This window comes from Anabrus simplex, chromosome 6, assembly GCF_040414725.1.
Source record: "Anabrus simplex isolate iqAnaSimp1 chromosome 6, ASM4041472v1, whole genome shotgun sequence".
Classification (NCBI taxonomy): Eukaryota; Metazoa; Arthropoda; class Insecta; order Orthoptera; family Tettigoniidae; genus Anabrus; species Anabrus simplex.
The window spans coordinates 154,031,242-154,059,073 of record NC_090270.1 but is presented as its reverse complement, the minus strand read 5'-3'; the positions used below and the strand labels follow the sequence as shown (position 1 = coordinate 154,059,073).

The 27,832-nt window shown below is 38.8% G+C and overlaps 1 protein-coding gene across 1 annotated transcript in view; it reads right to left on the bottom strand.

Moving 5' to 3' along the window:
- The window catches only part of Rae1 (ribonucleic acid export 1), a 113,082-nt gene that overhangs the window by 59,749 nt on the left and 25,501 nt on the right, over window positions 1-27,832 (bottom strand). Inside the window, exons 3-5 of the mRNA XM_067149997.2 lie at window positions 16,804-16,896; window positions 2,238-2,411; window positions 2,083-2,154 (exon numbers count right to left, since the gene is read on the bottom strand). Of these exons, the coding sequence (XP_067006098.1) occupies window positions 2,083-2,154; window positions 2,238-2,411; window positions 16,804-16,896 (339 nt within the window). The remainder of the gene's footprint in view (window positions 1-2,082; window positions 2,155-2,237; window positions 2,412-16,803; window positions 16,897-27,832) is intronic.

The window sequence follows — 27,832 nt, the reverse complement described above, 5'->3', positions numbered from 1 at the left end:
AAAATTGCTGGTTAGGCAACAATGGACTTAGATATAAGGAACTTTTTAATGCTCATTTTCAGCAGGAAGTATTGAAATAAGTTCAGTCTTTACCTCTAAAGGAATTTAAATGACATAAATTAATAATATTTGAATCTGCTCTTGACAATACATAATATACGGTAACTCCTTTTTATTTTCAATCTTCGTCAACTTCACTTTCTTCTTGTTCTTTAAGTGATCTGTAGAAATGGTGGTGTTGTGGTGGAATATATTTCATCAGATACAGTAAATCTTTTAATTTCCCTTTCGATATGTTCCTGCCTTTGGGGTAGAGCTCCAGAGAACTTGGTAACTGGCGGATGGGTCAGCCTCGAACAGATTTCTTTGAGAAATCAACTGTCTGGAATATCCTATCTCCATGGCTGTTGTAGCTATACAACAGGGTCTTTGGGTACTCTCTCTGTATCTTAAGCCACCGTAGCTTCAACCATTCCACTTTTTTCTTGTGCGTACTTGTGGTTCTGAGTTACCTGTAACCAAGTTACATTAACTCTCAACAACAGGTCTCTAGAACATTATCTCCAATGCACTTATAGTTATAAAGAAATTTTACGTGAGGTTTGTGAAATAGAATCACATACAGACGTAACAGCTGCAGGCCCATCTTGTCTTCCTGCATCTGAAAATGCATCGGTAGATCAGAGCCAGACTTGCCTAACCACCATAATATTTATAATGGACTTTCTGACTTACTTATATTAATATTTTTATAGCCAGAACTTATCCTCTTCAGTTACTCATTATGTTAGAACTAGTACCAAATTTAATACATAACATAATCACCATTGAAGTATCAATCAGTTATGCCTAAGCACAATACAATTTCATTTACTTCAGTCAGAGCTAGAAATGCCTAACCAACTACATGTTTTCCGTATAAATCACAAATCATTCAACTTATTACCTAATATTATCAATATGTGTATCTATTCTAAATTACCTGAGGATTTGAAATCAGCATAGTTACGTTCATAACCTTGGTCCTTGCCACTGCCATCGTAATTATCCTCCAAGAGCATTTCCACAATCCAGCTCTCTTCAGCCATCTTGATGTTGGATAGGCACAGCTGGCACTAAAGGAACTGAAGGTTATGGAAGTTGCCTAACATAATTGCAGGTGGCAGCACCAATCAAGCTACTGGAATGTAGTAGGCAAGTCTGGTCCTGATAGAGGCAACTATTAGGAGTCCATTATAGCACATTAACAGCATTTTTTAAATTTGTGGGTTAGGCACCTATGGCGCTGAGCCACTCATTTGAAAACATGTTAACTACGTCAAAAGAGCACATTATATGATGGGATTGTAAGTTGAAATCGTTAAGGGTCTCGCAAAAATCAATTGAATTCTTTAATGGATGCTTGTTATTAAATGTATAGTGTCTTTTGAGGAAGCTATGAATAATATTTAAAAATTTTGTAGGTTGGGCTATTACGACAGTTAATAATGGGACGTATTGGGATATCTTTCTTATGTATTTTGGGGAGGGCTCTAGCTTTAGCCTCCCTTCATGGGAAATCATTTCGCGATGAGGTACAGTATGGGATGCACTTACAGACTTCTTTGCATCAAAGACTCCAAACTTTCATCGTCAGGCCATTGCACAGCTGGAAAGGTGCCGGATGCAATGGGGATTACTTGGAGGACTGAAAGTATGTAACATTTGTTGTGTACCGCCTTGTGCATGACACTTGAAATAAGATTTTTTTTGTTACCTTGTAATAATAATAATACTGGTTTTATGTCCTAATAAATACTTCTATGGGTTTTGGAGACCTCAAAATACTGGAATTTTGTCCTGCAGGAGTTCTATGTGTTGGTAAATCTACAGACACAAGGCAGGTAGGTATATGTGAGCACATACAAGTACCATAGGATTAAGCATGAATCGAACCTACCACCTGAGCTAAGAAATTGAGCGCTCTACCGTCCAAGCTACACAGCCCAGCATTTCAGAATATTTATAATTGTACATTTGTTGTTCAATTTCCATTACTTGAGCATCATAGTATTTAAAAAATCATTTGATTCTCCCACTCACCACATCAGCACAATATACTCGTTCAGGAAGATTTAGGGTTAGCATAGGTGTAGGACTTCGTGTATCCCAGAACTGAAACAACCAAAACAAATCATATTATTTCAAATATACAAAATACTGAGCATTCTATGACAAGTATGACATGAATTTCTTACCTTGAGTGTTTTATCCCATGACCCTGTCATGAGGCATGAGTAAGTGTTGCCCTTGATCCAATGACATGTCTTGACTGGAGCATCATGAGCAGCTACCTGGATGCTCTGATTGCTATTCAGATCCCAACATTTCACCATTTTGTCACAGGAAGCCATAAAAACTTTTGTGCCATCCTAGGAAAAAAAAATAACAATAACAATAATAATAATAATAATAATAATAATAATAATAATAATAATAATAATAATAATAATAATAATAATAATAATAATAATAATAATAATCCAAAAGCTTCCTTTGGCCACTGTAAAAGTTTATACTTTGTTAACACTGCTGTGCATGAAAGCAAGAGCAATTTTCCAGTAAACCATTTAGTAAATTCACTGTCATATCTGAAATCAGCCTTGTCAATACTTAAAGTTAATTATTTACTTATTAGTACATAAAACAATGTACATATTTCGAGGACCTTAGTGTTCTCTTCCTCAGCATATTACTCAAATTATGAAATATCTCTTGGACCTATTTACTTGAAATTATTATTTAAACACCAATCACATTCTTAACAATTCTTGTTACAACCTATTTAATTCTAAACATCTCTTAACTGATTTACGTGTGTCATAAGTAAACTCAAGAAATATATTCTTCTATGTTGTTTGAGTCATCAGTCGATACACCAGTTTGATGCAGCCATCCATACCACCCTACCCCGTGCTAACCTTTTCATTTCTACGTAACTGCTGCATCCTACATCTGCTCTAATCTGCCTGTCGTATTCATACCTTGGTTTATACCTTATTGTTCTTACCGTCTACACTTCCCTCAAAAACTAACTGCACAATTCCTGGGTGTTTTAAGATGTCTCCTATCATTCTATCTCTTCTGGTCAAATTTAACCAAATTCAACTCTAACCAATTCAATTCAGTATCTCCTCATTTGTAAGTCGATCTATTTGTCTCACGTTCAGCATTCTTCTGTAAAACCATATTTCAAAAGCTTCTATTCTCTTTTTTTCTGAGCTAGTTATTGTCCATGTTTCACTTCCATGCAATGCCACACTCCAGATAAAAGTCTTCAAAAACCATCTTTCTAATATGTATATCATTATTGGAAGTGAGCAAATTTCTTTTCTCAAGAAAGGCCTTCCTTACTTGTGCTAGTCTGCATTTTATGTCCTCCTCACTTCTGCCATTGTTAGTTATCTTACTACCCAAGCAACAATATTCATCTACTTCCTTTAAGACTTCATTTCCTAATCTAATATTTCCTGCATCAACTGACTTCGCTCAACCGCACTTCATTACTTTTGTTTTGGACTTATTTATTTTCAGCTTGTATTCCTTACCCATGACTCTGTCCATACTATTCAGCGATTTCTCCAGATCTTCTGCAGTCTCAGATAAAATAATATCATCAGCAAATCTCAGGGTTTTGATAAACATTCAAAAGGAGGAGGGACAAACTGCAACCTTGCCTCAATCCTTTCTAGATACATTTTTTTAGCCCTTGATTCTTATCACTGCAGACTGATTTTTATACAGATTGCAGATAATTCTCTGTTCTCAGTATCTAATCCCGATCAGAATCGCAAATACCTTGGTCTAATCAATACTATCAAATGCCTTTTCTAGATCTACGAACACCATATACAGTATGTGGGCTTGTCCTTCTTAATTCGATTTTCTACATTGGTTGTAAAGTTAGAATTGCTTCACGTGTTCCTACATTTCTTCTGAGGCCAAACTGATCTTCACCTAACTCAGTTTCCATTTGTTTTTCCACTCTTCTATATACAAATTAAAATGTCAGCCTTGTATTTTCCCTACAAATAATCAATTTATTAAAATCAACTACTTTTAAAAATTACTGGAATCTTTCAACCTAGAATTTACATCTACTAAATGTTGAGGCTACTTCCATGTTATAACCATCTGTCACTTGAACACTCCTAATAGTGGTAGTTTCTCACTCCACACAAATGAATGCCATTGTACACCCATAAACATAAACAATTATTAGAACAGGATATTTCAAGAGCTGTTATCCTTTGCCCCTCCCTGTTTGGCATAATTTGTATATTACACTAGCCAACATGATTTTGCGGTAAAATAGAAAATATGTAATTCTTATGGAAATCGCTGCCCTGATTCCCAAAATGATGCTATTTTTTTCTATCATGTCTAGTTTTGACGCAATTCGGTGTTTTAGTATCTGCATGAATTCATAAGATGTAATGTTGAGGGATGTTCTCGCGCAACATTTTTTAGAATACAATTATGTGATTTGATTTTTTATTGTTTGCATTTTATTATAGGTTTATTGCTGTCTAAATTTTCATTTTGTAGTTGGGGATTTCCTGGTAAATTCATAACAAACTCCCCCATATATGCAATAGACCGCGAGGTATGTAGGATTGAAGATAAGACAGTTGAGAGTTTGTCTTTCATCTTAGACCACTTGAATAATCAGACGTGTTAAAAGCCCCAGCCCTTATGCAATGTTTATGATGGACTGATAAAACAGTTTACTTTCAAAGATAACAGTCCGAAAGTATTATACTCAAGAAGATGAACTTATATTTTGTACGGATGTTTCAAATCTTCTACGTCGATTGGGAGAGAAAGAGTATGATCCTAGTAAGTGACGTGTTTTTATTGACTCTTCCAAAATAAGTTTAAAGGCTGTTTTGCTTCGTAATACAAATGTTCTGGCATCCGTCCACTTGCACTTCCACTTGTCTGAAACATACGAGACCTTAAAGTTGGTGCTTGAAAAAATTAAATGTCATGAGCATGGGTGGCAAATTTGCGGTGATTTGAAGATCATTGGATTGTTGCTGGGACAACAAAAAGGCTATACAAAATTTCCCTCTTTCCTATGCGAATGGGATAGCAGGGCACAGGATAAACATTGGGATACAGTGAATTGGACAGAAAGGAAACAACTACAACCAGAATCCAAAAATGTCTTGAATGTAAGTCTTATTGACCGTGAAAAAGTTTATTTCCACCCTTGCACATCAAATTTTGGATTGATGAAACTGTATGTCGAGCCATTAGATAAAAGTAGCCTATGCTTCCAATACTTATCCACTAAATTTCCCTCATTATTAGATGAAAAAATCAAAGAAGGCGTATTTGATGGACCACAGATTCGTAATCAGATGAAGGATAAAATTTTCACAGACACAATGACCAAAATTGAGAAAGAGGGATGGAACGCATTCAAAGATGTAGTGACTAAATTCCTTGGCAACATTAAGGACCCTCAATACAAAGAAATTGTAAGGAACTCGGTTGTAATATGAGCCTTAAGCTTAATTTCTTAACTTCGCATCTGGATTATTTCCCTCTAAATTTCGGAGCTGTCAGTGAAGAACAAGGTGAAAGGTTTCACCAGGATCTCAAAGATGAAGAACGACGCTATCAGGGACGTTGGGATGTGAATATGATGGCCGATTAACTGTTGGTCGATTGCACGAGACGATTCTTCTAGAGATCATTCAAGAACTTCAAAAACCCGGAAATTCCACGGGAAACGGGAAAAGACGGAGGTGTGAACCTAACCTGCACATAATGTAAGTAACAAAACTATGTATGTTTAACCATGTAATTTTTATTCAAGGTACGGTTATATTAATTTAAAAGCAACTGTACAGTCGAAACTAAATAGGCGCGTTATGCTTCAGTTTCACGAATTTCAATATACATTAAAAATATAATACATACTACCTACTTGCTTACAAAGCAGCATTTATGTGTATTCAATGCCCGAAAAATATGATTGCGTTTTGCAAGCTGAAATTTACATTAATACATCAAATTTAATCAATCTAAGTATCAACAATTTTACATAAGAACAAAATAATATTTTGTAAAATTGCTACCAAACCAGACATGATTCGCCAAAACTAATTTTTTCCTCGAATTCTGCGTTAAGAAATTCATAAAACCCACCTAGTTTCATTTTTACTGCACAAAAAAAGTTTTATTTTGCAGGCTAGTGTTATTGATATTGTACAGACAAGAAATATGTTCCACCTATCAATACTTATTTATTGTAAATGGATTTACATTAGTACTGGTTTCGGCCTTCCATGCAACTAAATTAACATAGATACAGAAGCACAAGAACCATAAAGAAGATTGAAGAAGGAACTCCAGGCAACACAAACTGAAAATTTTAACAAGTGTTTTAACATATATATATATATCCGTGTTGAAACACCGGATCCCGTGAGATCTCCGAAGTTAAGCAACACTGGGCATGGTCAGGAGTTGGATGGGTTGCCACGCGCTGTTGGTGGGGGGTAAGGGAATGGAGGAGCGGAAAGGAACTGGCCACCCTACCGCACGTAAACTCCGGCTAAGGACACCTCTGCGGAGGTTCGGACCTGCCTTCAGGCAGAATAACCCTTACCTTACCCATCAATATAAAAGGAATAGAAGGGAATAGGTAGTCTTCTCAAGAAACATAATTAACCCAAGTTAGAAAGTGCGGTATAGTAATGTGATAATAGTACTTCAGTGAAAGCAAAGAATCCAAACATATTATACAATATCATATTTGAAATTCTTATAAGGAGAATATGTTAATATTTTAATAGTATACCAAATGATATGTTAATGTGTATATAGGTGATATGTTATCATAATGAGTTAGAATCGCACTAGATATGGAAATGACAGCAGACAGAAGAAATGTTGATATTATTTAAGAAGATAGTGATAAAATGATATGAATATATGAAGATAAGGTTATTTGTGCATCAAGAGAGGTAAATATGTTAAATATGTGGAATAATAATAAGAGATATGATTTGAAATGAGTAATGAAGAAGATGTAATGTTGTTATATGAAAGAAATGAAAGATGAATGAAATAATAATATGGAGGTGGAATCATAAGTCGCAGCAACTATCTTTTCTTCACGAACAGGAGATAACATGGAAAATCTAAGATATGCATTTGGAAACGTACGGTATGTACTTGCGTATGATGTCACTAGATGGTGTATGTAAACAACAGTGTGGGTCTAAGCACGCCCCCAAGTTCAGTGTGTGAGTGAGAGCATCACAACTGGAAGTCAACTAGCAGGAGCAACGACCGTATATTAAAGTAGCACTTCTCCGCGACAGAAAAGCACGCCAATGCCATGCAGAGCTGCGGGAAGCAAAGTCAAGAAGCCATTACGTGGACAACGGTTTGCTAACAAAGAGGACACTGTAAAAGCATTTCGGAGAGAGGTGTCCCACGTTAGCGATACACATAACGTGAATGGTATTTAACGCCTGCCCCACTGCTGGCAACGCACAGTGGAAACCTTGGGTGATTATTTCGAAGATCTGTAACCAGTGGGGACCTGTCCTTTGTACGTAGTCTTGTGTATTTGCTGTCTATACCATAATAAAACAATGTTTACCAATGGCCTGTGTTCTGTCACTTTCCTACGAGAATCTCCTGAAGTCAGAATTTGTCTTCAGGCACTATGCATAAGTACATGCCCTATATTTCCAAATGCTTATCTTAGACTTTCCGTGTTGTCTCCTGTTCGCGAGGAAAAAAATAGTTGCCATGACCTATGACTCGACCCTCGTAGATGGAAATGGAATATTTGGAGAGAGATGAGATGATTGATGCAAATTGGTATCACATATGCCCACGATTTAATCACACTATACTTGGTCGAAAATCCATATACACTGAAGAAAATGGAAATTGCAACACCCAGAAGGAGTGGTGCTACATTGCTGCAATTGAACATGCAGGATGAGTGTTCGGTTGTGATTCGATGATTACACTTTCAGGTCCCTCTGACTGCAAGTTTGGACAACAATCAATACAGGATGTGCCCACAACGAGCTGCAATACATTGATGAATTCGTCGAGGCATGGAGTCAATAAGGCCCAGGATCGCTTCCTGAGGAATTGAGGCCCATGCTTGCTGCACTCCACGGGTCAACTGTTCCAAAGTTGTGGGTGGCTGAGGACGGTTGGCCAGTTGTCGACCCATCATGTCCCACACATGCTCAATAGGACTGAGGTCCGGGGATCTGGCGGGCCATTCTAAGGTTGTGATGTCGTGGAGAGCTTCTCTGGAGATGCGTGCAGTGTGAACCCGGGCATTGTCCTGCTGAAACATCCCATTAGCAATGTTCGCCATCAGAGGGACAACCAAAGAATTGAGTACCCTATCAACGTATTGTCGAGCAGTCATAGTGCCCTCAATAAGCACTAATTGTGATTTCACATTAAAGCCAATAGCTCCCCAGACCATAATGCTTGGTGTTGGCCCTGTGTGCCTCTCGACAATAAGATCAGGACGGCCCCTCTCCCCGGTATGTCGGCGCACAAAATTCCGGCGATCACTGCGGGCAAGACAGAAGCGCGAGTCATCACTAAAGACGACCCTATGCCATTCGTCGACCCACGTCGATCTTTCTCGACACCAGGCCAGCCTTACAAGTCGCTGTTGTGGGGTCAATGGAACACCTTCTGCAGGGACACGGGCTCGTAGGCCAGCTGCATGCAGGCGATTACCAACTGTTTGTTGTGTAAGGTGGGGTACCACAGCTCCTCGAATTTGCACTGCTGTTGCATGGGTTTCCATCCGGGCCATCCGAATGATGCAGCGATCCTCTCTCACAGTTGTCTGTCGCGCTGGGCCTGTGCCAGGTCTACGAGTGTGGGTACCTTCATTTGACCACTGTTGCCATACACGTTGTACCGTAGATGCCTGTCGGCCAACACGTGCAGCGACAGTCCCTAGCGATAATCCAGCCTCACACAGCTCAATTATCCGAGCCCTCTCAAACGGCGACAGTTGTTGATAGCATGCTCTTCTCTGTCATCGAGGCATGTTTAACAGGGAACACTGCACTGCATAGACTCGATGCTACACGAAGTATTTTGTAAGAATTATTTTTCTGGGCCCTCATTGGCCATAATAAAACTAATTGTGATTGGCGAATGCGAGAATTGAGGGGCGCTCATTGGTTGTTTCACGATTTCACCATTTCCGGTAGAGGAGCACTTGGCGAGAGCCGAACACATCCAAGCCGTCTTGTAATTCTGACCGGCGACGGGAGAAGTTCTCTCCTCCAGGTGACGGGTCCCTTGACACCCTCCGATAAGGTAAGCACTTTGCTATTTCATCTTTCGGCTAGTAATCTTCAAATGTAGTCTTCAGTTTTATTTCTCTTTATCGCCGGAGCTTACCCGCCTTTCTCTCAGTCGCCAAATTTAAAATTAATATGACTTAGCCTTTGTGGTGAGTCACATCATGTTAATTAAGATACAGTTCCCTTTTCTTTTGTTTTCTTAAATTGTGTTAAAATGTAAAAAGTTTAATTCACATTTTTGGTCGTAAGTATAAATCATGTGTTTTCCCCTTCAGGGCTGTCTTGTGTAGATCTGCTTCATCTTAGGATATTTCCTTTTAGGACAGGCACCTTTTTCTGAAGTGTTTTGGTAAAAGGCAGCCTCCTAAAGGTGCTCTGTACTAAGATTTAATTTTAAATGTTGAGTTTTCCCTTCTTTCCGTGTACATTCTTTCTTACAGTGTAATGTGACTTATATATTGCGCCATGAAACTTGAACAGTCTGTGAGATGTTCTTTCCTAAAGTAATGTAAAGTAGCGACACTGAATTTGTACATTCTAGATAATTTCTCATTATTATTGTTATAATCATTTTGTGATTTAATAGTGTAATTTTGTTTGATAACATATGAGTGTTATTTCCATCTAACTTATTAAGCAAAATGTATTTTGAAGTTTGAATCACCATTGATTTTGCTTCATCAGCACTGCCAATACCTTTCACCGCCTGAGTATGGTCCTAGACGCTTTCCACTACCCTTTCCTTAGCCATCATATTGCTTAACCTGATCGTTACTGTTTGTTTTCTGTGCTAAATATGCTTATGGTTTTAGTTTATGTTTGATCGCGTCTAAGTTTTTAGTCTGCTTTAATTATTATTATTACTATTATTATTATTATTATTATTATTATTATTATTATTATTATATATTTTTCTTTTCTGTATAGAAGTTTGCAACCAAAGGTTACACTTTACAATGTCGTATACCCAGGTAATGGTACAAAAACCCAGTATATTTGCACCTCTACTCCTTCCTTGTACCCTAATGAATATATCTAGTAGCATTTGACAGTGAACTGGCAATGGTCAGCTTGTGTACCGTAACCAGTACGCTATTCATCAGCAGTGTTTGTTTCCCATGTTAGGTGCAGCTGCTACGGCATCTGTCCCCCACGTAAGGGGCGGCTTGAATAATTGCTGGCAGTAGCCCTATAATGCTCTGGGAGTGGTACCCTATTGTAGCAATAGCCTAAAAATGAGTGATGGTAAATATCAGCCTTGGAAAAGGTTAGGATGTACCCAGCGAAGAGCGATGTGCAGCTCTTGTGCTAGCAGACCTGTGGTAAGTGGGCAACCAACAACCAATATTATGAAGGTGGGAATATTTAATGTTATGACCTTGACAGGAAAGTTAGAAGAGGTGATAGACTTTATGGAGAAAGAGAATGTTGCAATAATGGGACTGAGCAAGGTCAAGTGGAATGGAAAGGTAGTGAAAAAGATAAGTAGAGGGTACATCCTATACTGGAGCAGAGGAGGAGAGGCAAAAAATAGAGTAGCAATGATTGTTAATAAAACCCTGGGCAAAAATGTGGATAAGGTAGACTGTATTAGCGACAGAATAATCAGAGTAGTGTACATCAAAAAGCCAGCCAAAGCATTTATTCTCAAGAAAAATAGAAGCCGGGTAGAGTAGAACGATCAGAACAGATCAAGCAAATAGAAATGCTAATATAAGATTCAAGATTGGAAGCAGCGCAAACAATAGAGGAACTTCTAACATAATCCAAAAGCCCTAGAAAGGAAAGAAAGACAAAACAATGGTTTGACCCAGAATGCTATCTCCTAAGGAAAGATGAAATGGAAAACCTGCACAAACTAAAAATACTGAGAGAGCTATATCCTCCTTCACGTGTACAACGAGAAGAGAAGACACTACAAGAAGTTTCTAAGGGAGGAGAAGAGGACATACTGGGAAGATGAAGGTAAAAGAATAGTACAAGCAGCAAAGAATGATCCATACATTGCTCTATGTCCCAGGAAGCAAGTGCAGATACACTATATAAACATGGAAGAATGGATGACACACTTTAGTAGCATACTCAACAAGGAAGCAATAAAGGACACACCAGAAAACACCTAAGAAACAAACCTTTACAATAGAAAGGCTTTGATTATTTTCTCCTATACAATACACATATCCATCTTTGGATGGAATGACTTTTTTTTTTTTTTTTTTTTTGCTAGGTGCTTTACGTCGCACCGACACAGATAGGTCTTATGGCGACGATGGGACAGGGAAGGGCTAGGAGTGGGAAGGAAGTGGCCGTGGCCTTAATTAAGGTACAGCCCCAGCATTTGCCTGGTGTGAAAATGGGAAACCACGGAAAACCATTTTCAGGGCTGCCGACAGTGGGGTTCGAACCTACTATCTCCCGAATACTGGATACTGGCCACAATTAAGCGACTGCAGCTATTGAGCTCGGTGGAATGACTTTTAGCCAAACATGTTTCACCTCATCTCTGAGCCATCTTCAGTGAAATTTATTATATAGTTACATGAATTAATGTTGAATAAGTAACACTAAAAACAATGTGAAGGAGCATATAAAATCTCAGTAGAACATGATTAATATAAGCTAAAACAAGCAGGGTTATAGTGAGGTTGGAAACCTCTATGTCCAAATTTTTTTTATATCACTGTAAAACAAGGCTAAAATCTCCATTATTAAGTTGGACTGTCCATCTTCAATATATCACATATGCATACGATCTGGAGGACAACAGAATCCAGTGAACATAGAATATATGAAAAAAAGGCGTGGTACAGTGTTGTGTAACTCACTTAGTGGAAATCGTCGATAAAATCAACAAGTCAGGCCATTTTTCTTTTTTTGCTATGGGCTTTACGTCGCACCGACACAGATAGGTCTTATGGCGACGATGGGATAGGAAAGGCCTAGGAGTTGGAAGGAAGCGGCCGTGGCGTTAATTAAGGTACAGCCCCAGCATTTGCCTGGTGTGAAAATGGGAAACCACGGAAAACCATCTTCAGGGCTGCCGATAGTGGGATTCGAACCTACTATCTCCCGGATGCAAGCTCACAGCCGCGCGCCTCTACGCGCACGGCCAACTCGACCGGTCAGGCCATTTTTGACAGGGCAACTACTCAATAAATTACATCTGCACTGAAAGTACAAAAACAGTTGATTATCTTGTGATTGATAAAACAAATCAGTCAATGGATGCAACAGCACTACCAGGTGAGGCGTTTGATTGAGACACAGAGTAATGGTGTAAAATTGAATATAGGTAAAATTGTGTGAATAAAAAAAAGACAAAAAAGTATGGAAATTAAAGGAACTTAGGAGAAATTTCAAGAGGCATTAAAACAGCACATCCCCACATCAGAAATGGAAAGTGTAGAAGAAGAATGAATTGAATTTAAAAACACATTGGTATGCTGTGCAGAGATCTGTAGGAAAATTACGGAAAGAGTGAAGGAAAAGGAGACACCTTGGTGGAATGAAAAGCTGAAGGAGGTTGTTAAAAAAAAGAAGAAAGAATGGCAAGAATGGAATAGAGATAAGAAAGAAGGAAGTAAGATTAAGTATCAGAAAATTGCATGTTGTTGATGATGATGATGTGTGTTGTTTAAAGGGGCCTAACATCTAGGTCATCTGTTTGAATGGTACGAAATGAGATGAAATGTAATGACAAAAAGTCCAAAATTCTCCACTGACCAGAATTCAAAACGTGAGGACGAAGAATGAACGGATGGATATGAATTTAAAACAATCAGTGGATCCCATCCTCAGTGCCTCACATTCACAGAAACTGATGTAAAACAATAGTATTACAGGCCAAGGGATTGCTTCTAAAGCACAATACTGAATTGTACTATCCCGTGGTGTTCCTCATATAGTAGGTACTAATCATGGGCAAGCCAGAACCATGGTGTCGCTCATATAGTGGTACTAATCACAGGTACTGTAAAAGCTGACAGTACACTCTAAGCGGGGGGCTGACCACACGGTGCTCCTGCGTGCTACTAATCACAAACCTATTTGGTACCTAACATGGTGGTACTACGAGCAAGTAGAAGCGACCCATAGTGTTCCCCACGTAGTGGTAGTAATCACAAGTAGCTTCATGGTTCTAATACAATAATCCCTTGGGCGCTCCTTTTAGTCCCCTCTCACGACAGGCAGGGATTTCGTGGGTGTATTCTTCGTTTGCGTCCCCCACCCACAGGAGGTTGTATGTTTGGTCCGCGAGAGGTATTTCATTTCCCTCAAGTCGCCGGCACCCCTATCCGCCACCTGGGACGCACCACGTGGGGTATCACTTCTCCCCCTGCTACACCAGAGTAGTAGGTTCGTGAAAAATTAAAAGTAAATGTAAAAAAAAAAAAAGTGGCCAATAAGGACAAGGAAAAATGTTGGGAGAGATACACAAGAGTTGGAAAAGGATGTAAATGGTGCAATAAGGATATTGTATGGGTTAATAAAAGGGTTTTTTTTTTTTTTTGCTTTACGTCGCACTGACACAGATAGGTCTTATGGCGACGATGGGATCAAGGAAGGGCTAGGAGTGGGAAGGAAGCGGCCGTGGCCTTAATTAAGGTACAGCCCCAGCATTTGCCTGGTGTGAAAATGGGAAACCACGGAAAACCATATTCAGGGCTGCCGACAGTGGGGTTCGAACCCACTACCTCCCGAATACTGGAGTCTGGCCGTACTTAAGCGACTGCAGCTATCGAGCTCAGTTTAATAAAAAGTAAGAGAAAAGAAATACACCAAAAAAAAGTGAAGAAGAGAGTGGAAATGTAATAAAAGACCCAGAGGAGAACAGTGGACAGATTACTTCGATAAAATCATGAATGTGAGAAATGATGCATAAAAGTGTAGTAGTAAACGAGGATGATCCAGAAACAGAGTGTTATTGCAATAGCAAAGGTGGAAATGACTGTCAAACAAACAATGGGAATATGGAAAAGATCTGGTGACAGTATTCCTTGATCTAGTGAAAGCATAATATAGTGTTTATAGAGAAAAGGTGTGGGGAAACCCTGGAAAGAAAAGGATGTGGAAAGCAATCAGGGAATTAGTGAAAGCAATGTATAAAAACTGTTCCAGTTGTGTCCAGACTCTAGTGGGGAAAACATATTGGTTAAGAAACCAAACTGGACTGAGAAAGGTAAGTGCACTGTCTGCACTGTCTCCACTTATATTTATAATGGTTATGGATGAAATTCCAAAGGAAACATACAGAGGACATACGAAAATATTCGTTGCGGATGACATAGTGATCTGGGAAGTCAACAATACAAAAGTGCAAATCCAATCAGAAGTTGTAAATAATAATATTGAGAAATATGGTATGAAAATCAGTGTGGAGAAGAGCAAACCAATGGTGATTACAAGAGGAGAAAGAGAAGGAAAACGAATTGCTAGTTTTAGGGAATAAAACCTTCAAATATTTGGGAAGTGAAGTAATGCAAGATGCAAGGTTGAAGGAGATCAGCAGAAGGGTATGAGTGGAAAATACATTCTACCAGAATGTAATGAACTTCATGTGGAACAGAGGAGTTCCTTGGAAATGTACATATAATATACAAGATGTACTATACCCCTATATTAATGTATGCATCAGAGACTTGGACAATGACAACAAGAGATGAGAGTAAAATTCAGGTCAGTGATAGAAAGTATGGTACGGAAAGCAAGGAGATACTGAAAAAGAAATATTGACGTAAGAAAAGAAATAGGGATAGAGAAACTGTTGAGATGGTTTGAACATGTTATGAGGATGGAAAAAGAAGGATACCAAAAACAAGCATTGGAGGCCAAGATAGAGAAAAAGAGGGCAAGAGAGAAGCCCAGAGCAAGATCAATAGATTCTATCACAAACAGTATAAGAAAAAGAAGACCGGACTGGAATACAATTACTGAAAAGGAGTGGTGGAAAGAGAGTCAATGGTGGAGAAGTACCATCAACACCCCAACCTGGCAAGAGCTGGACAATGGAAAATTAAAATGATGATGATGATGATGGTGATTGATGATGATGATGATGATGAAGAAAGGTAGACCCTAAAACAAAGCAAGGAATTACTAGTGAAAGTGGTGAGGAAGACCTAATGTATGTTTGGACTGGTTAAGAACAGCATAAGATATTGGTTCTAAAATACGAACATGTGCCATGTAAATGACTGCATTTATTATTCCATCCTAAAGGCATTACAGTGACAGTCATTTATATTATATTTATATAATGGAAAGGAAACCGGATGTATATGTATCAAAGACAGAAAGCTATGAATAACGATACGTAAATATATACAACAAAGGATAAACAAAAGAAAAGGTCAGAGTAAGAATGCAAAGTAAACAACAGACAAATAAGAAAACATAAAAGGACCTGGACAAACTGCAAGTTCACTCATCTGCATTTAGGGCAGCTGCTCAGGTGGCAGGTTGCCTATCATTTGTTTACCTAGTCTTTTGAAGAATTTGGAAATGTACTGAACATCCCCATTAGCAAATTTTTTGAAATCCCTAACTCCTCTTCCTATAAACCAAAATTTGCCCCTATCAGTCCTCTTGAATTCCAACTTTATCTTCATTCTGTGGTCCTACTTTTAAAAAATACCAATACACTTAATTTTCAGACAAATAAATCAAGGTTATATCCACTTCTCTACTCGTTTCAATCCTCCATTGTACATTTACAATTATTTTTATCTTAATTTTCAGACAGTTATTAATGGGAGTGGCTTTACGTCGCACCGACACAGATAGGTCTTATGGCGACGATGGGATATGAAAGGGCTAGGAGTTGGAAGAATGCGGCCGTGGCCTTAAGGTACAGCCCCAGCATTTACCTGGTGTGAAAATGGGAAACCACAGAAAACCATCTTCAGGGCTGCTGACAGTGGGATTCGAACCCACTATCTCCCGGATGCAGGCTCACAGCTGCACGTGCCTAACCACACAGCCAACTCGCCCGGTAGTTATTAATGAAAATGATGATAATACCAATATAAATGGTCCATTATTGGACATTATAAATTCTTCAGAACAAATATGTCAGGTTCCCTATGGGAATCAACATCTATATCAGAAGAAGATGATGATGACGATGAAAATAATATTAATAATAATTTAAAAATTTCCTGAATCGTACAGCTACATGTCTCTTGTATCACTCTCATTACAATTTAGAGTTCAGGACTTTCCACAGTCAATTCCTCCACTTCCTACAAATTCTCTCAAAGTAAATAATTGGGGTTGAAGTACTTTTCTTTAATTTTGCAACCTTGCCTTCATACCCACTACAATATAAAGAGAAATATATATAAAGACTGGAAAGAAATACAGATAACAAAATAAAAAATATGTAAGCTTATATGGTAACTGAGTAAAAGAATAAGAAAAAAAAAAAAAGATGTCAACTTACATCACTCCAGCACACATCCAAAACTGGACCTTGCATGGTCTGCATTGACTTGGGTATAGTCTTTCCTGACTGCTCCACTTCCCAGCAACGCACCTGACAGGAACAAGGAACACATTAATACGAATACAAACAAAAGAAAATATTAACGGGCATGATACTTAGCTGTTCGTTTTCACCTGGACAGGTAAGATGCAAATCCGTGACAATGAACTAGTATTTTCATCCAAAAAATAGCAGGCTTTCAAGAATATTTCAAACTTCTACGTAACAACCAGATCCTAAATCTGCTCTAATCTGCTCATCATATACATACCTTGATCTACCCCCACCATTCTTACTGCCTACACTTCCCTCAAAAACCAAATGAACAAGTCCTGGGTGTCTTTCTGAGCTGAATTGTCATCCAAGTTTCACTTCCATACAATAACACACTCCAGACGAAAATATACAATAACACAATAACACCTTTCTAATTCCTATATTAATCTTCAAGGAGAGCAAATTTATTTTCTTAAGATAGGCCTTCCTTGCTTGTGCTAGTCTGCATTTTATGTCCTAACTTCTGCCATTATTATTTATTTTACTATCCAAGTAACAATATTCATCTACTTCCTTACCTAATCTAATATTTCCTGCATCACCTGACTTCATTTACTTTTGTTTTTGACTTATTTATTTTCATCTTGAGCTCCTTCCCCAAGACTAACCATACCATTCAGCAATTTCTTCAGATCTTCTGCAGTCTCACATAAAATATCATAGGAAAATCTCAGGATTTATCTCCTTGGATTGTGTTTTTCTTTCCAAACTCCTCTTTGTTTTCTTTTCCGTCTATTCTATACAACAGTAAAAAGGAGGGGGGACAAATTGCAGCCCTGCCTCACTCCTTCCTGAATTGCTGCTTCTTATTCAAAGCTCTTGATTCTTAACACTGCAGACTGATTTTTAAACAGATTGTAGACAATTCTTTGCTCTCCGAATCTGATCCCAATCACCTTCAGAATCTCACGTAGCTTGATCAAATCAACACTATCGAATGCTGTAGATCTATGAATGCCATGTACGTAGGCTTGTCTTTAATTCAGTCCTGTAAGATCAGACGAAAATTCAGGTGTAGGCTATGTACCGACACTAGGTTTCACCCTCTCCCTTCCTACTATCATATATCAAGTCATTCATTTCATCTCATTAAACCTGTAGAGCAATGGAACTAGGGTTGGACATATACATATTATTTCTATTGAAAACGATCTATGAGCAGTAGTTGTCTTTTAGAGACTCTCAAAGTACAAAGTAGTTCCTATGTGAGACTCGTAACTAGGGTCCAGGTTTTTGTGTAATATCAAAATGTGAAATATGTATATAAAAATTTTGTAAATATCAGTGAAATTTGTAATTAAATATGCAATGTTCATAAAATATCTGTAGTAGTATTAATGCATTAAATTTACAAAAATGTTTGTATATTTCTTTTATTAAGACTAATGGTTATAATATTAAACGTTTTAAATACCTCCACATTTTACAACTAAGTTCCCATTGTTACTTTTGATAATTTTCATAGCCCACTGTCTTCTAATGTTTAAATCAACTAAGTTACTTGGCAAGAGGAGAGCTGCGCAGGAACTTAAATATAACCATTAACTGACCATTATCTCAGCTGATAAGGGTAATGCGACGGTGGTAATGGACAGTGATGAGTATAAGAACAAAATCTTGGCTATGCTGTTAGAGCATGTTTACAGACTGAGCTCAAGTGACCCTAACACTTGTGTGCCCAACACCACTGTGAAGCTCTTAAGGCAATCCTTAATTCCAAAAGAGGAGGCTAAATATCCGACTCAGGGGGACACAGTGCCACCCAGATTATATGGACTTCCTAAAATCCATTAAGAAGACATTCCCCTCAGACCAATTGTTATTGAAATAGGTTCTCCTACGGATGCTTTAACTACATACCTGAGCAACTTGCTTCGGCCACATACAGGACGTACTGAACCATATGTTAGGGAATCTGTATTTCATCCATAAGTTGTCATCCGTAACCCTTCAACCTAATGCACTTCTGATGAGTTTCAATGTGGAGTCCTTGTTCACTGAAGTGCCGACTGACTCGGTCATGTCTCTCATTGAGCACGTGTTCCCTGAGGACATTACTAAGCAATTTCACCACTGCATGACTTCAAGCTCTTTCTTGCGGGGTGGGCAATTTTAAGAACAGATGGATGGAGTGGCTAAACAAAGTCCACTCTCGCCGGTAGTGGCTAATTTCTTTATGGAGACTTTTGTGAGGGAGGCTATTGCTTCGCCTCCCGTCAAGTCTATGATTTGGTGAAGGTGTGTTGATGATACATTTGTGGTCTGGACAGAAGGTCCTGAGAAAGTTTGTCTATTTCTAAACCACCTATATCAGCACCATCCTTCAATTAAATTCACTATGGAGATGTTCTAGTAGAAAGAAACAGGGCGGCTCCTTAGGACATAACGTCTATCGTAAGCCTATCCAAACAAATCATTATCTTCATGCAGATTCTCACCACCATCCAGCACAAAAACAAGGCATTCTCACGACACTCACCACAAGAGTGACACAAATTTGTGAGCCATCAAATATCCAGGAGGAGATGGACGAAATTAAAGTCACGTTCAAGGGTGTACTGGGAGGTACACCTAAACGCCGCGCATTCAAAATAAGCGCCTTATTGAACTCCTCTATCGGTCAAAAGGTGAAATTGATACCACATGAAGTTGGAACTTTAATCAGAAGATGTCACTATTAAAATATTGAGTAATTTTGTAATTGTGAAGTTTCCTAAACTGACTGAATTTCTCCTTGTTTTGTTTTGCTATACATCAAGAAGTTTGGACATTTTTCCACAGATGACACTACCTAAAAACTATGATCATGCACACTGGTGCAAGGTGAAAGAACTTATAACTTAAAAGAAGTTTCATATTCCTAGGTTTTCCATAACTGATCTATGTTCATTTATTTTTGGGTTGGCAATACTTCCTTTTCTTTCCACCAGTTTTTGAATCTAGCCAATCAGGAATTTTTGTAATTTTTGTAATTTTAATTGAATTAATTTTCAACCAATCTCGCATTTCTTGTTCACTTTGAATCTGCCAATAAAAATTAAGAGGGTGTGTCCTGATTAGTCTTGAATGCTCTCGAACCTTCCCTGAGGGTATATAAACTGCGGCTTTTCAAGTTTCCTTGTCAATTGATCATCGTCTTTCTGTGTGTGTGTGTGTGTTCTGTGTGATCTTCGGTCAGCAGAACATCTATAAGGTAATGGCCACGTAAAATTTATCTTTCTTGCTACCTCCGCAGCTTTATTCGAGAGGAAGGTCCGAATCTTTAATTATGTAACAATACCTTTCTAAAATGTAACTTCTCTTTCGGCTAATGTAAAAACTTCATAAAATCTTTAACTGTATATCAGGGATAGAGTGAGTTACCCTCTCGAGCTCCCCTTCATCTTGCTTTGAGGCGGCTATGTTTTGCAACCTTTCTGTACTATGTTAAAGATATTTCTATGCGAGCCACCTCAGCAGTTTAGGAATAGACCCTGTTTCATCGACTGAGAGCCCTATAGGTTTTAATATTTAATTATCTGGAGCTCAGTGTTCGCCTCCATTCAGGTTGTGTTCGGGCTGTTTTATTTAACCTGTTCTTTTTTCGCAAAGGCCCTGTAGGTTGGGTACTAGATACCCCTGTATTAAGCAATTTCCATTTGTAATTAGTGCCTTGTGAGGCCTGAGATTGTAATAGTTGAATGTAATATTGCCTTGAGCAGGCTGAAAGAAACTGAGAGCCTGTTAGCTCTTTTCAAGTTTTTATAATATTAACGAGTGCCTCTGGAAGGATAGATATTGTATTTTGGGAGCAAGTGCTCTTGAATTAGGGGATTTCTGCCCTTGAGTAAACGATTCCTTGTTTGAATTAAAGTTGTAAACTGGAATCGGTATCTCTGGAATTGTAACCTAGGGGCTTGTAGCCCAAAATTGTCAAGGTCTGAATCTTGAATTTTCCAATTTCTGAAATTGAATTAATTTTGATATTGTAGATAGACCCATTCACCCCGGCACCTTCTTTAACCTCTTTCTGCTCCACAGGTACCCCCCGTAACAAAGGGTAATGGTTACGACGATATACAGATTCATAGAGCCCTGCATCCCACAAGGACAACTAAGCAATGCTCACAGAAAGAAGAAGTGAATGGAACTGCCTACCTGCCTTACTTTCACAAGACCACAGACCGAATTGCCAAGGTCCTCTGCAAGCACAATATAAAAACCGTTTTTGGCACATTCACTGAAATTGCTCACAGTTTAGGTAAAAGCAAGGATAAATTTTCTCCACTATTACACCCTGGGGTGTACATAATTGCCTGTACTTGCGGCAAGGTATATGTTGGCCAAACATGCCAGTCTATTCCGACTCCCGTGAAGGAACAACAAAGAAATATCCGTCTCAACCAGCCAGACAGGATAGCAATAGGTGAGCGCGCCCTATTGTCGGGTCGTGATGTTGAGTTCCAAGATCTTCAAGCTGTGGAAATATGTAAAAATCCTAACAATTTCAACAGGGTAATACGTGGTTGCCAGCCATTAAGGATTTACATAGGTAGTTCTCTTCTTGTCCTTTGGTGTTTTCCAAATTTGTACATTCGGCATCACCAGATAGTTCATTTCAATATACAGTAGAGTCTCGATTATCCGACTTAAACGGGACCTGGAGTACGTCGGATCACCGAAAATGTCGGATAATATGGAATAACTTTGAAAATGAACTAAAACAAACAGGAAGGCTATAGTGTATTATGTACTATGTTTTACGGGACTCTATTTATTGATTTATTAATTCAATTGTACAGTAGATGCAGTACTCTTTTCTTACTACGCCTGTAACCAGGTGCAAACGTCTTGGCTTGGGCTGCAAATTTTTGATGTCAGCATCTTGAAATTCAGCCCATTCTCAACACAATTAAAAATCTGATCACCGGTTAATCCTTCAGCAAGAATTATTTCTTGAAATTGTCTTTTAAATTTGACAACCTCATCGGATTTAGCTGACAGTTTTTCTCCACAGATATTAAGCTGCCCAATATCGTACTGTTTTTTCCACCGATCAAGCACCCAGCACTAGCAGTAAAATTAGAGTCCCTTTAGTAAACTCCTTCTGGATACACACTGCCATTTCTTGCAGAATGGGGCCAGATATTGACAAGCCCTTTTCCTGGTTTTTAGTGAACCAAAGAAATAGTGCTTCACTTACTTTTTCGTACTCACATTTTTCATTGCTTTTTTCTAATTTTCAGTGCATCACTTGTTGCTCTCGTAGAGCACCACTTTTCAATTTATTCACTCGTATGTTTCCAGTCTCCCACTGTAACACGTCCAACACCATAATCTGAAGCTATTTTTTGGAGAGTTTCCCCTTTGTCCAGTCTCTTTAACCCACTCTACTTGTCTTCCACAGAAACAATCACTTTCTTACGTTTACTCGCCATACAGAGGATATGAAAACTATAACATCCGCATCCAACCAATACTACATTGAACAATCCTACCGCATGAGTCCCAGTGCTTGTCCCACAGTCGCACCGTCCACACCCCGTGTCCCAGAATTGCATCCACCTAAAGTTCAAATTAAGACTATCAGTGTCGGATAAGCGAAGGTCGGTTGAGCGAGACTCTACTGTATGTGTTATGTGTTAAGTGTCATACCTTCATATGTGTGAACACTTGTTATGACACCCCCCCACGCCCACCCCATCTCACATTATTATTCATCGTCCGGTTTTCTCCACATACTTTCTTTCCATTCTTCAGCTCTGTTCTATTCTATCCTGGTTTATTTCATTATTTTATTTTATTACTTTCTATTTCCTTCTTCTACCACACCCGTCCCTGATTCGTCTATGTCCTTTAGGTTACTTTTCAGGCACACACGGTATGACAGAATATCTCAATTGGAGCTTAATGTTGTCGTCAGCTCCCGCCTGGAGCGCTGTGCCAGCCACCTGGTGACGAATGAGCGAACCACAACAGCTTCAACGGTAATGCATTCTTAAATTCAAACACTCATTATTGTATAAGTCTTCCTTGTGAACAGTTGAGATCTTCTTCTGAAGATGTGGAGCAAAGTTCTCTGCAAAAAGTAAAGAGTTTCACCTTGTTTTCTTAACACGGCACAAGACCAAAAGCCTAAAATTATGTCTACAAGTAAGTTACTTATTAGTCAATTAAAGACACAATCAAAACACTTGAAATATTTAAAAAGAATGTTCTTCTTCTTAATCTCCTCAACCCTAAGGTTGGTGGGTAACATGCACGTTTTCCAAAAGAATGTTATGCACTGTAAATCGCAAAGTACTTGTGCAATTTATTGTCCTCATGCCCTGAAAATGAAGAGAAAGAATCACTAAGTAGAGTTAATATAGAATCTATCTTTAAACCCCTATTCAGTAGCACGATTAGTACAGTAACTTTCTTCTTTTAAATCTTGATGTGCAGTGCGTCAGCAAGTGCTTCCCCATTTTTCCATTGTGACTAATTGGCACTGACCTGATAAAATTCTCTCTTAGCCTGAGAAGGACCTTTCAACATTGCAGGAAGAAAGTTAAAAGATAAAATATATAACTTGCTGGATGATATATCATTCAGGGATTCTTCTTGTTCTCCACAACGATCTTCCAAACAGATAGGAAACTTGAATAACATGGATTTTGTTTCAAGACTGCATGGAATTTGTTAGAAACTCTGATGCTGAATTGCCACAGAGTTCTGCAGTGAGGCCCACCGCGCAGCACTTCAAACCCACGGGCTCCGGCAGCCCAGCCCGTGCAGCGTCATTCTCTTCTGACACAGCCCCTTACTGGCGCACAGCACTGGTCTCAGACAGCCCACCGCAGTCCATCGCACTGGGTGGGCTGAGTAGACTACCTCGACTACCTCCTGCAACGACACGTACACCGTGTACAAAGAAATGCTCACTTCACACTACTATTCGGATCACTCACTATACGAATTCCCTTATGCTAATAACATATTCCAAAGTAGGCTAATCGCATTTTGAAATAAAACAATAGAGATTTCTCCTCCACTGTAATAATATTAGTCAAATAAACATAATAATTATAAACACAAACAGAAACTTTGTTATAAACAAATATTCATCTGCTATTGACATCAAGTTAACTGAAAATGAATCTAGAAAACACAAAGCATATTGATTTCATGGGACTCCATTCACGTTTAACTCAAAATAAAATACACACTGAAATGACGTGCAATATGCCAACAACAAAAACAAATCTGAATATAGCGTTTGCTTAATGTGTGTAGTTTATTGGTCATTGATTAATGGTGGTGGAATTACTGTGAATGAAAAGAGCATCAACAATGTCTGGGTGTACAAGAGACCATCGTGCGCTGAGAATGAAGCCCGGTGAACTGAAATTTCTCTCTGAAACTGAACTTGATGCTTGCATACCTAATACTATTTTATAGATCTGATGAAGTTTTGGATGGTTATGTCCATTTGTTCTCCAATGGGACGCTAGATCTTCTTCCATCTCAAATTTTGCTTTAAATATATTTCCAGCTCATCTCTTGAGTAGGACCATCATCAACGTCCGCCCACGAAGCAAATTTCACTACTTCAGAAGGTTATTGCATAGTCGTGTAATCTGATGACTCAGTAACATCAGAATGCTCGTCTTTCATGCACGCCTTGCTCATCATAAGGTTTCTTACCTAATCAGAAAAAAGAAAAAATCAAATACGTCGCTATGTAAATTGGTATCGAAGACCATCATGTACAGTAAAGGTATTACGCTAATAGTGACTGCTAAAGGGGAGAGAAGTGTAGGAATTGGTACATATTGTTTCGACTCTTACGCTATTTTCACACAAGAAATTTGGAATTAGTCAGAAGCAAAGAAAGTATTGAACATCTGATTCCTGGACAAACTACTATCCTGAAAAACACTGAGGTTAATATTCAAATTAATGCATTCCGTGCTTTACTGCTGTTGTTACATCACATCTTTCACTGTCAGATATCTTTTTCAGGTGGCAAATTGGTGCCCACAGGAACATCGCCACCTTATGGTATTTATGAATTATGAACTTTTCTTCCATATCCGACTTGATGTAACTCCGCAAAAGTTATATTTCAGAGGCCTCGCCAATATGGCGCCCCTGAGTCAGATGCTGCAGGAGTGTCATTTTCAATGGTAAGACAAGGTGAAATATGAGTGACTTCTCACATTCTATAACTTTTGATGCTTTCTTGAAGTTTACTTAAAATGTGTATCTAGATCACCACACGGAAGGAATTTAAACTGCCTGATATTTCAAACGGCAAGGCAAAAGAATGTAGTAGGCTACATATCACAACAGAATACATACCTTAAGAAATGCGATCAGTTCGTTCATCAGCCTTATATCGATCCCATCCATATGACTTTCCTGTCCTTTTACAGCTAGTTTTTCCCACAATGCCGAATACTGACACTGCGCAGATTCTAGCATCGATAAACGAGTGTTCCAGCAAGTGTCATTGGACTGTTACCATGATTTTTCGAGAGAGCTTATTAGGCCACTTTGTTTTTCGTATGTAAGAAGTACTTTCGTGGCAGACATACGAGCATCAATGTGAGGGCAACGAACTGACAAACTGGGTATTTCGTACAATCACACAGTGCAGCGATTATGTTATAAAAAGTACATCTTTCAGTACGGACTTGGAGACACAAAGAACCATATATCGTCTCAACAATGTTCTTTTAATATTATCACCAGTTTTACGCTCGTCCGGAAACCTGGTCGTGAACAAGACACGATACTTTAGTTCCCATTCAACAAAACAAGTTACGTAATGGTTACTTTCTGAGCTACATGTACACACAACCTTGGTGGCGGCGCATTCCCTTCTACTCATAAGGTCGAGTACCTCCGCATAACTGAATCTCGTAGATGTTTAGCACTTTCTGATGTGTATCTGGGGGTGTTAGAACAACATCCAGGGTATCCCCTGCCTGTCGTAAGAGGCGACTAAAAGGGCCCCACTGGCTCTTAACTTGGGAGCATGGGTTGGCGACCACAGGGCCCTTAGCTGAATCCTGGCATTACTTCGACTTACTTGTGCCAGACTCCTTAATTTCATATTATATCCTATCTGACCTCCCTTGGTCAACTCTTGTTCTTTTCCAACCCTGATGGTATTACATATGGAGGCCTAGAGAGTCTTTCATTTTCACACCCTTCGTGGCCCTTGTTTTTCTTTGGACTCATTAAGAGTTATGAACTTCATGTTGTTGGTCCGTATTGAACCAAGATAACATATAAATTATACACAGGAGAGTTTTCCACCTATTCAATACTAAGTTGTATTTACAATGTTATTTACACTACATGGGACTAGTTTCAACCCTACTCGGGATCATCATCAGCCATATTTTAAATCCCAAGAAGCCTATTTTCCCCAGAAATATCCCTATGAAAGTATGGAAAAATCATACGCTGACAGTTTTACAACCAAAACATACAAGACATACCAGAGATAGTCACAGACACTGAATTTATAGTCTGTCTCAGTGGAAGAAACTGAAGAAGCCATAAAAAGCTCTCATAATGGCAAAGTCTGTGGATCTGATCAAATCTTCAACGAACATCTAAAAGCAGCATCCTCACTCCTAAAACGGACCTGAACGACCCTAAAAAATGAATGCCTCAAGAAAGGGAGAATACCACAGGGATGGGGAGGTGACCCCAAGTCCACTCTTTTTAATTGCCACATCAGATGTGATGCAGATTAGAGGTCTGCAAACCATCAGTTTGTTTGCTAACGCTCACCATATCTCGGTCGACTTTGAGTGGATTGGCTAGCAGCTTACAGTCCGAGGTAAGGCAGCTGAAGCTCTGGCATTACTTCGGCTTACTTGTGCCAGGCTCCTCAATTTCATATTATATCCTATCTGACCTCCCTTGGTCAACTCTTATTCTTTTCCAACCCTGGCGGTATTTCATATGGAGGCCTAGAGAATCTTTCATCTTCACACCCTTCATGGCCCTTGTTTTTCTTTGGACGATACATTCATTAAGGGTTATAAACTTCATGTTGTTGGTCCGTATTGAACTGAGATAACATATAAATTATACACAGGAGAGCTTTCCACCTATTCAATACTAAGTTGTATTTACAATGTTATTTACACTACATGGGACTAGTTTCAACCATACTCGGGATCATCATCAGCCATAGTAAACATACACAATATTTTGACAAAATCCTAAAACAAGTTTCTAAGCAGTAAGAATTTTATGAATATATAATTTACAATATGAAGTGTGGTTGAATTAGGCAAGGCCTATGGCGCTCAAAATGTTGCTAATGAAATTGAAATATTAACGTGTGACATAGGTGAGCAATAAATAATACAAGTAGGCTACACTAAACATGCTGAAAAGTCTGGAGTAAAAGCACAAATGAGGTGCTCTATGTTGTAGGTTAAAAATTTCAGTATGATTTTAGACTCAAGGAATTCAGTAGGTCCTGGTAATACATAACGGTTGTGGACCGAGTGCTATGGTACTAAGAATGAACACCATGTAAACTGACACATACGTAAAAATATACAAGTGTGTACAATGTCTGAGTAACAAAATGTGTAGCTGATACTCTCTAGAAGAAGAGTCGACTATACTGTACACTGTATCAGCTTAAGCGGAGAATTTGGTACTTGGCGTATTAAGTAACCAAGCCATGTTGATAGGGCTGCATGGTTGATTGTTGGAATTGTGCAGACCTGAATATGAAGTTTTTGAGTTCTTGAGACACTGTGCGTGGTGATATTAATTGGTGTAACTCTCAGTTCATGGCGGAAAACAAATTGAACCTCGTGCTGGGGTGTGTGTAGCTTAGCTGTCTGAATGTCGTGTCGCTGTTGTAGCATTAAGACGAAGGGGTAGTGGGGAGGAGGAAGCTGCTTGTGGAGCGGGTGGGGTGGAGTGGGAT